Source organism: Xenopus laevis, chromosome 3L (genome assembly GCF_017654675.1).
Source record: "Xenopus laevis strain J_2021 chromosome 3L, Xenopus_laevis_v10.1, whole genome shotgun sequence".
Classification (NCBI taxonomy): Eukaryota; Metazoa; Chordata; class Amphibia; order Anura; family Pipidae; genus Xenopus; species Xenopus laevis.
The window spans coordinates 146,565,739-146,576,672 of NC_054375.1; the positions used below are offsets into that span (position 1 = coordinate 146,565,739).

The window sequence follows — 10,934 nt, forward strand, 5'->3', positions numbered from 1 at the left end:
AGAAAGCAGTTCCATAGTGTAGTACCGGCTCTTTCTGAAAGCACATGACCAGACAAAATTACCTGAGATGGCGCCTACACACCAATATTGCAACTAAAAAATAAATACACTTGTTGATTGAATGAATTAATGAAATTTTATATGGTAGAGTGAATTATATGCAATGTACACAGTGTAATTTAGAAATGAAAACTACACCATAAAAATCATGATAGAATTAGTTAACGGTTGAGTTGTGTTTTCCATGAAAATTCGAGTTTTCAAATTGTATCTTTTGGTCAAAACTCACATTTTTGGGTTAAAAAAAACTCAGATTTTTCAAGATTTATTATACCCTGACCCTGGAAATAGCTTGAATCTAAAATACACCATCTAAGACCTGTCGAGGTCATGTAGGAGCAAATGCCAGAGGTCCCTTGAACCATTTGAAGATGTTAACAGCCTGCCTGATTTTCAAGTTTTTTTCGGAAGGTTTTGGCTGAAAACTTGAATGATTAAAGCAATTCAAGTTTTTGTTGTCGTGAAAACTCGTTTCATTCGAGTTTTTGGGTTTTAGGACTCACAGAATTAGGATTTACCCATTCTAGTTTTTTTCTTAAATAAGATACAATTCAAGATGCAAGTTCATTTGAGTTTATTCAAGGTAATTCGAGTTTATTTGTCGCGAAAACTCATTTCATTCGAGGTTTTGGGACTCGAATTCAGAGAATTAGGATTTACCCATTCTAGTTTTTTTCTTAAATAAGATACAATTCAAGTTGCAAGTTCATTTGAGTTTATTCAAGGTATAAAAAACTCGACCTTTGATAAACCCCCAAATGTTGCAGTTGACATTTTCAGAAACGATTATCAAAGTCTTAATTCCCTTTATGAACATAATGGAGGAAGGTTCAAATTTCCTTTCTAAGAATCCCTTCCGTCAGGTTTCTCCTTACAAAGAAAAGATACTCTTAATCTCCAGTTACTACTTCAGGAGGAATAAACACATAAAAAACACACAAAGCAGGTCTTTTACAAGAATATTTGTCATAATGTTGCCATTTGGAAATACTTATTCAATTGGTTTTTTTTTCAGTGGAACATGTCTTTAATCTAGACTTACATTTTATGTCAAAATCATTCCCAAAGATCCTTCTTACCATCATCTTACAGACTGATTTCGCTCATTAATAAGGATTATACAATCTTTACAAAAAGTTGGCAGAGATCTTACCCGACATGATTTCCCTACAACAGAACAGTTCAGTAAAGAAAGACTAAATTAACATGCTATATGGGGGTTATTAACTAAACTCTGAAAGCAAAAAATTTAAATTTTGTGATTTTTTTTTTCTTATAAAATCTGACTTTTAAAAAATTACAAATTTTTCAGAATTTATTAAACCCTGAGGATGGAAAAGTCAGAATCTGAAAATTCGACTCAGACCTGTCGAGGTTGCATATAAATCAATGGGAGAAGTCACAATGATTTTTTGATGCGCTGGGTTTCGGGTGAAAATTACGAAGAGATTCTTGAAAATCGGATGAAAAAGCCCAAAAAATTCGTTAAAATCTGAATTTTTTTTTCCCCACAAAGCAAATTTTCGGAAAAATGTAATAATAAATAAGCGTAAAAAACAAGAGCGGATTTGATCAGCGTTTGTAGCAGAAAATATTGGGATACATTCGAACTTTGATAAATAACCCCCTTTGTGTGTGAAAATAATATAAAAACATTTCCATCATTTCTAGGTTACTGTCTCACTTATGGTTTCTCATCTTCTCTAACATAAAGATAACAAATAGTCTTTAGTTTTAAATTTAACCATTTCCCCTCACGCTATCTATAAGTAATTTAACAAACATTTCAATTCTGAAAATTGGAGAGCTCAGCATCGTAGACTAATACACATGTGGGCAGATTAATTAACATTCAAATTTAGCTTTTTTTTACCACAACTGAATTTTTCATTCAGTTGTGGTTTTTCATTCGAAATTTCACCTCGACCTTTGATAAATCTGCCCCTTTTAAATTTAATTTTGAATATTTGGAATTTGTGTTGAAAAGAAAAATACTTTAAATTCTGTGACCAATACTACCTTAAAAACGTATGGGCCAATATGGCTCCTGCTTATAAATATCTTTAGGCATAGACTGGAAAACACCCACATGGAGTTTGTGAAGTCTCTAGATCAACATAAAATGTACCCATGAGTGGAATAGAAAATACATACAGTGGAGGATTCTGCTGAGGATAAAACATTTACACTAATTTATATGGCAAACCAGGTAACAAAAACAATGTACATGTATTATTATGTTCCACTTTTCATCCACTAGATGTCACTATGGGTCTAGCAAACAATTACCAGGACAGAACAGTTTAATGATCAGAAAAGTAGTGAGTTGACATAAAACATTTTAACTAATAAGAAAGGAACGAGTATTGGGGATCAGATCCCCAGATCTTACTATAATACAACACAGGCATGTCCTCAAACTCTCAAAAAAAGGATTTTTTTCATGAATGAGTTGCAGCCACTCTAGTGGTATTATTGAAGGTTTAACTTATATTGCATCACTATGGACTAGACCTATTGGACATTTGTATGGACTGTATGGATCTGTACTGAATATCTGGATGGATAATTGTCAGGCCTTTCCTGTCTAGAGTCCAGATGTGAGGAGACGAGGTCCAGCAGGAGCGTCACAAGCTGTTGCAGGCAGTAGTAGTAAAGTAGGGGTAGGCAGAAGAGTAGTCAAAAGGCAGGCCGAAGTCAGTGCAGGCAGAGTTCAATCGTAATCAGATAAGTAGGCCGGAGTCAGATGCAGGCGGAGTTCAGTCGAAGTCGAGATCCAAAGCCGAAGTCAAAAACCAGAATCAAATAGTCCGAATTCCAAAAAGTACAGGAGCAGGTTTTTTATCAACAAGCACAGAGCCTTCCCCTGAACGTCCTTTGAAAGAGGGTGTTTTGGCGCCAAACGTAATGACACCTGCGTCACCACGCTACGCACGTTCATGTTAGCGGACATTTTCGTCGCCCGCGTCCGTATCGGTGCGCGATGTAAGATGTCTCACATCTTGAAGCGTGCGCTCACATGCGCAAAATCCTTACAATAATTTACTTTATGGTCTTCCTCGTGTATTACACTCAAATGTGGTCGCCCCAACTGAGATAAAGTGGTGGGAGGAGCAGTTATCTTTATATACCTGTTCAGTTTTGTTACAAGTTATCTGACAAAGAGAGGTGTGTCCATCCATCATATTCCTGGCTCTGACCCTAGGCCTAAGGAAAAGAGGAGAAAAGGTGCTCTCGAGTGTATCAAGTGGTCCAGTTACACCAGCCCCAGTCCCTCAGCTTCAGAGATCAGAAATCCAAAACGAAGTTGGCAAAACAAATGGGCACTCAAAGCAATCCTCAGGGCCAAAACAAAGTAAAAACAATATTTATTTGTAGAATTTAACCATCTAACCCTAGGCCTGCTGTTTGATTCCTGGCTCTAACCCTGTACCTCAGCAGGTATAACCTTGCTCGTTTATTGCGGATGCAACGTTTCGGGGCGTGACCCCTTTCTCAAGCAAGCAATGCTTGAGAAAGGGGTAATGTCCCGAAACGTTGCTTCCGCAACAAACGAGCAAGGCTATACCTGCTAGCAGTACCCATGTTGTGCCGGTGTGTTCTGTTTCTACGTTACTTCTGAGGTTGCCAACTTCCTCTGTCGCCGAGACCTTGGGATTCGTGTTTTTCTGGATGGCCAGGGTGTGCGAGTGTAAGTTCTTTCTTTCTAACCCTACACCTGCCAGCTAATTCCTGGCTCTAATCCTAGTCCTACATCTGTTTCCTGGCTCTAAGCCTGTGCCGGCGATCTTATTCCTGGTTCTAAGCCTGTGCCCTCCATCTAATTCCTGGCTCTAAGCCTATGCCTGCCATCTGATTCCTGGCTCTAAGCCTGTACCTGCCATCCAATTATTGGCTCTAATCCTAGCCTGATCCCTGGTCCTGAACCTAAGCCTACATCTCATTCCTGGCTCTGACCCTTGGCCTGCCATCTGATTCCTAGTTCTGACCCTAGGCCTGCCATCTGATTCCTGACTCTGACCCTAGGCCTGCCAAGACTCACCCACTAACCTCGTTGCTAAGAGGAGAGCTGACCATACTGAACACCTCTGTCTTATCCTCACTTCTGAGACAGGAATACAGAATAGTCAACTTTGAACAGGATCAGTAGTTTATTACATATACACTCTTTTCTGTACTGTATTTATTCATGTCAGGTCCAAGGCACGATTACCCTAAAAAGACTCTAATGAAATAATAACCCCTCCCAGAGGCCAATTCACCCTTAGAAAAGGCAGATGAGATCTTTTCTAAGACAATATATATTTCCCAAAAGTTACAAAAAGCCCATTTAAAAAAACTTTAAAACCCACCAGAGACGCTCTGGACAACAGGGAGAAACAGTCACTACACCAGCAGCTCCCCTCACACTACAACAGTCAAGTACAATGAGGAGTTTCGCCTGCACAGCAGCGGAACACAAGCTTTGGCCCCCAGTTTCCTGACGGACTGCAGAAGTGCGCGCGTACGGCGGAAGCGGAAAAGGTCTCACTGTTCCACGTGGGTACCGGAGAAGTTCTTCTGGCAACATGGGGAAAGATAAAGTAAGGAAATCGGAAAGATCGGGAGTTTTATCAGTAGGGGTGGAACTTATGAGCGTTGGGCTCCGCTTCTTGTTGCTGAGATACAGCCTCGCTGAGACCATTAGGCAGCACTGGAAGGGGGGACAGGTTTAATGGAAAACTTATTGATTTAAATGGGCTGCTCCATAGAAACGCTACAGGAATAAAAGGGCAACTAGATGATTTATCTACTTAAAGAGAGAGAGCTGCATTACTGTAGCATTTATTTAAATACACTTATTATGTGTCCACATTTAAAGTGGTGAGGAGACAATATATAGTACATTAGGAGGGCTCTATAGCAGGTTTGGGCAGCTGATGACTTCAATTCCCAGAATCCTCTGACAGCTGAAGGAGGTGGTGGGAGTTGTAGTTTAACAGCATGTGGAGGTTCCTGTCCCTGGTCCAGTCCTTGTGTCCGTGAGTAAATACTGATGTGTCTGTCTCTCTCCCCATACAGACCAAGAACCAGAAGAAGCAGAGGGCAGCTGCCAATCACAATGCAGAGGAAGACTTTAATGCCGTACCCCACTCGTTTGTCTTCCACCGAGGGCAGATTGGAAAGAATGTGCAGCAGCTGATTATGGATGTCCGGAGAGCCATGGAGCCCTTTACTGCCCGGACTCTAAAGGTGATGAACATACCCTGGAACATCTGACACCCACAAAGTTATATTGCATTGAGCTTTGAGATACTCAGAGGAGCTTGGGACATACAGCCAGAAGCCCCGTGTTAGGACTCTAATGCAGTCTGTCCTCCCACATGAATAGCAAATTTGCTGATCTGGATGGTCATCACATTAATATCCCATAATGGTTCACTGATGACCAAATACATGCACCAAATCCGGCTATTGTCAGCCTAGTTTTCATTTTGTCAAATCAACTTGTAATTGTAACAATTGTTTTAGGATAATGGAATAGGTTGGCAGTCTCTCAGTGGATGGCACCCAAAAAAATTGATTTGAAGATGCCCAATCAGATGATGGTTGACCATTCTGCAACCTGGGTTACATATGTATCTGTAAGTACAACATTAGGGACAGATACCCGATCTCATTCCTCATCCCATGAACCAAACACGTGTCTAAATGATAGTTCACACCCTAAAACAACAGACATATTGCAAGGTAATCCGGCAGTGTCGGCTGCGGCTTCACACTACTTGGACATCAGCCTTGTTTATCTAGTTGCCAAAAGTTGTATTCCCTTCTCATAGTTTTTGCTATTTTTTTTGTCCTCCTCTCTGCAGGTTCGGAAGAAGAACACACTGAAAGACTTTGTGGCAGTGGCGGGGCCCCTAGGAGTTACACATTTCCTGATTTTCACCAAAAACTCAGCCAATGTCAATTTTGTAAGTGTTTTTCTTTGTGAATGGACAACGGATAAAGGTGGATTTGATCCAAACCAATCCTTATCTGACTTGTAGCAAAGAGGGTCCTCAATAGTCGCCCGCAGAGGATGCTGGGAACCCTAGTAATACCCTTTCTGATTATAACATTCTTACTGACTGAGTCCTTTATTCTCTGTCCTTCTGCAGAAATTTGTCCGCTTGCCCAAAGGACCTACGCTAAGTTTCAAAGTAACTCAGGTAAGTGTGTATAGGAGTTTATTGCTTTATAGGTGTATTACACATTGTATTCAAAGCATACAGTCCTAGGAACTGCCATATTGCAACCCTTAGCAGAGACATAAAAAACATGGAATAATGTCAATTTCCCTGTTTACCCTGAAATACCAAAACTCATTTGATTAAAACAGTAATAAAGTATGTTCAGCTCAAGCCTTATTCATTGCAATCATGCTGATAAAGAGGGTATACTGCCCTTTATCTTTCCAGTCTCCCAAACCTCCAGCATTGAATAAAGAATATTAAAGGTAATACATTAACTTCCTGCCTTTTACCTCTGCCATGGTTTCATGTGTCCTTCCAGTATTCTCTTATAAAGGACGTGGTCTCCTCTCTGAAGAAGCACCGGATGCACGAGGAGCAGTTCACTCACCCTCCCCTACTGGTGCTCAATAACTTCGGCACACAGGGAATGCAAGTCAAGCTGATGGCCACCATGTTCCAGAATATGTTTCCCTCCATAAATGTGCACAAGGTGAGCTAAATGGTTACTTACTATGTAGATAATACATGTTTTTAGCTGTTGGATGCACATGATGAAGCTGTATAGTCTGCTGAGGGCTACCCATGATCCTTTGCAAAGTAAACGCTCTGAACCATCCATAAGGGAAGGCTGCCAAGGACTTTGAAATGTTTTATTCCATTAAAGGAGAAGGAATGGTTAAAACGAAGTAAGCTTTAGCAGAAAGGTCTATATAAATACACCAATAAACACTCAAAGTAATGCTGCTCAGAGTCAAAAGAAACAGCATTTCTTTCCTTCTATTGTGTACACATGGACTTCTGTATCAAACTTCCTGTTTTCAACTTAAAGGGCATGTAAATTCTAAAATAGAATAAGGCTAGAAATGCTGTATTTTGTATACTAAATATAAACATGAACTTACTGCACCACAAGCCTAATCAAACAAATGATTTATGCTTTCAAAGTTGGTTACAGGGGGTCACCATCTTGTAACTTTGTTATACATCTTTGCAAGACTAAGACTGTGCACATGCTCAGTGTGGTCTGGGCTGCTTAGGGATTGTCATAAACAAAGCTGCTTGAGTTCTGCATGGCTGGGAAGTAAGGCGGGGGCTCCCCCTGCTGTTCATAAGTATGATTGTTTCCCTGCTCAGCAGTTAGGGACCATCTGACAATTCCTATCCACAGCAGTAAATGAAGGGAAAATTTCACTGCATACAGTCAGGTTTCCTTTAAAACGGTACACATTTTTTAATTAAAGTATATTGGAGATAGTTTTCTTTTTCATTAAAGAAAGTAAAAATGGGATTTTATTTTTTTGCCTTTACATGCCCTTTAAACCTCCAGGGCTAGGGCTTGATCATGCTCAGTTTGCTCCTCTCCCCTCCCTGCTGTAATCTGAACCCAGAGCTATGAGTGAGCAGGGAGAGACTCGGGCAGGAAGTGAAGTCATGTCAAGCTTAAGGCAGCTGCTATTCTAAAGAAACAGAGAGAGCTTCTAGAGCAGTTTACAGCATTCTAAAGAATAAAAATGGCAATCTAGCTTGCACTGTTGCGTCTAATCTATTGACAATAAACTGCTTTTGCAGCTTTCCTTCTCCTTTAAAGGAAAAATTATAAAGTACAATTGTTTTTATTGAAACGTGCAGCATCTACACAATTGTCTACTCTAAATACCTGGGGTATATAAAATTGCATATCCGGAGGCACAGATTCCCCTTCCATCTTGTAAGTGACATCCCATTTTAATATTCCAGGTTACCCTAAACACCATCCGGAGGTGCATCCTAATTAACTACAATGATGAAACTCAGCAACTGGAGTTCAGGCATTAGTAAGTATTATAGGCTTTGCTTGCCGGATGGAGGTAGCCCATGCCCAGGATGTCATCTGCATTCAGTGGATTGTGGAAATATCAGCAGTTTTGCTGCTTCTTAGTGTCCCCTTTAAATTTGAGTGAGTGCTTGAGTATTTACATGGCTCTGTCTGTGACTTGCAGCAGCCTGAAAGTGGTACCAGTCGGGATGAGTAAAGGAATGAAGAAACTCCTCCAGGAGAAATTTCCCAACATGAGCCGGTGGGAGGACATCAGTGAACTCCTGGTAAAGTGAGTATAAGGGGAACATGTTGAGAGAGCACTTGGGTGGAGGTTTATTTCATAGGCATGATGGTTTAAAGCTTTACTTGCCCTTCAACTGACCGTCATGCTTGTGTGAAATAAAGCCTATAGGATTCTGTTAGTTTGGTGACCTGTTGCATTGTGGGATATCTCTGGTTTCTTGCAGAGGAGCCAACCTCTCTGAGAGTGAAGCTGAGCAGGACGGAGACCACAACATAACGGAACTGCCGCAGGCGTGCGCTGGGCGCGGGAACATGAAGGCTCAGCAGAGCGCTGTAAGACTGACCGAGGTGAGTGACCCGCTGTGAGCTATTGTAATGTCTGTGCACCCTTCTATGTTACTGCTGGTACCGACTCTTTCCATATCCCTTGTTCCCCAACAGATTGGCCCCCGGATGACTTTGCAGCTGGTGAAGATAGAAGAGGGTCTAAGCGATGGCAAAGTGTTGTATCACAACTTCAGTAAGTGGCTCCGGCCTATGGCTGCTTTGGGGTAAAACTCCTTCGCTGTCTAATTTAATGGTACTGCCTGCCATTTTTTACTTGAAGTCTCTGCATTTGTCTTATGGGTCTGTCCTTTCTTTTCTCTCCTTGCGCTCTCAGTTCAGAGAACAGAAAAGGAGATCAAGGCCTTATTGGAAAGCAGGGAAAAGAAAGTCCGACAGAAGAAAGAGAGAAAGAAGAAGCAGGAGGGAGACGTGGAACGCAAGAAGAAACTGAACGAGGAGAATAAGTGAGTAGGTGCTGCCAGAGTAGAATGGAGAAGCTGCGCTCTGGCTCCTCTGTATTATGCCGGGTTCTTTGGAAATCATGAGCGTTTGGGGACTAGGAGGGTTATATAGCGGTGATATTGGATCGACCTCTACCTAAAAGTCATTATAGGTCACTAATATTCTCATAAAGTCCTGTATAATTGTCCTTCGTATAGTGAATACATGTTGCTATTCAGGCTGTGGGAGAACCTAGGGAGTTATTGTCCCTGCCATGGAGTTTTCCATTTGCCTCCCTGTTTGACAGGCTACAACACCAATGGCATCATACCACACCGTATGGCTTCTTGGGCAGGGATATAACACAACAGGAGGGCTCTGGGGTGATTAGAAAGGTTGTGCTCACAGCTGGTCATTAATCACAGACGTTTGGTTTTCTAAAATGTTTTTTATCCCACAGGAAGCGCAGTTTAGCCGGAATGAAGAGGAAGCGCGGGGACGAGGAGGGCAGTGACAGTGAAGTGGAGGATCCTGGGACAATGGGAGAGCAGGATCCAGCTAACCAATCAGAAGATGATGATGCCGAGTATTACAGACAGGAAGTTGGAGAGGAGCCAGATAAAGGTAAAGTAAACTGCAGGATTGGTTTATTTTCTCTTTACATTAGTGAGTCAATCTTATAATTCTCGGTGGGCTTCTTTGCTGAGCGCTGCACTGTGCACATTGATGGCTTCTGTTTATGGAACATTTGCTGTCAGTACATGGCTTTACAATGGAAAGTAACAAGTATGGTAGCCTCTGTGTCTGGAAAGACAGGCTGCTAGTCAAAGGGTATTTAGTGCGCCTTACAAGTTCAGGATTTCTACTGCCAATTGGCTGCCAGGTAAACTTCAGTTAGCAGTCGCTCAGTGATTTGGGTTTCAGAATGAAGGTCACAATGTTGTCTTACTGTCCCTGTCTTCCTGCAGATCTCTTCCTCCACAGCAATAAGAAAAAGTTCAGCCACAAACCTGGGCCCCCCAGGAAGAAATTCAAAGGGTCCGGAAGAGAGAAGCCAAAATCCGACACAAGAGGGTGGCACGACCGGCCTCACGGCAGCAAATCCCCCGTCAAGAAACGTGGCGCCAACGTGGGAGGGAAAGACTTCAAATCTGGTTTCAAACGGAAAGGACAGAAATTCCAAAGAAAAGGAACTGAACACAATCCCCAACATGATGGTAAAAAGTTCTCCAGCAGCAAAAAAGGGTTTGGATCTAAGAGCCCCAGGCCGGGCCAGAAACCCAGAGGGCCGGGCCAGAAACCCAGAGGGCCGGGCCAGAAACCCAGAGGGCCGGGCCAGAAACCCAGAGGGCCGGGCCAGAAACCCAGAGGGCCGGGCCAGAAACAGGCAGATAAGAGGGGCAAACCCTTCAAGCAGAGGAGAAAATGACCCGATCGGAAGAATCTGATGGACTCCTTGTAAATAAGAGTATAATTATGTGCCCCTCTCTTTGCATTTTGTAATAGAGCTCTGGAATAAAACTTCTTGACTGTTATTACATCTAATGGGGTCGCTGCTGATTGCTTTGTGTCTGGCTTCTCTTATGTTGGGTATGAAGCCAGTTTTTGGGCTCTGTGCAGCCAGGTGTTTCAAAAGTGCTTTAAAAGACAAGGAAAGTTAAACTTTTTTTTACTGGAGGTGACAGCTGGTTAGCCACCTCCCCCCACTCTGATTTGGGATCTAATCCAATCGGCACAATACTTCATTAAAGTCTTTTATAGTGCAGATATGGTAAAGGACATATTATATAAAAGTAAATAACCCTGTACTTACACAGGTGTTGATGCTCTTAGTTCAGATACTCCCAGAC

The 10,934-nt window shown here is 41.9% G+C and overlaps 1 protein-coding gene across 1 annotated transcript; it reads left to right on the forward strand.

Moving 5' to 3' along the window:
* The first annotated feature begins 4,600 nt into the window (after positions 1–4,600).
* Positions 4,601–10,619, forward strand: ppan.L (peter pan homolog L homeolog). Its single transcript, NM_001204853.1, is given in 12 exon segments — positions 4,601–4,643; positions 5,122–5,292; positions 5,913–6,014; positions 6,201–6,251; positions 6,595–6,765; positions 8,013–8,089; positions 8,255–8,362; positions 8,541–8,664; positions 8,758–8,836; positions 8,978–9,107; positions 9,545–9,708; positions 10,053–10,619. Coding segments are annotated over 12 exon segments (1,653 nt in total). The 5' UTR covers positions 4,601–4,628; the 3' UTR covers positions 10,514–10,619.
* The last annotated feature ends 315 nt before the right edge of the window (positions 10,620–10,934 follow it).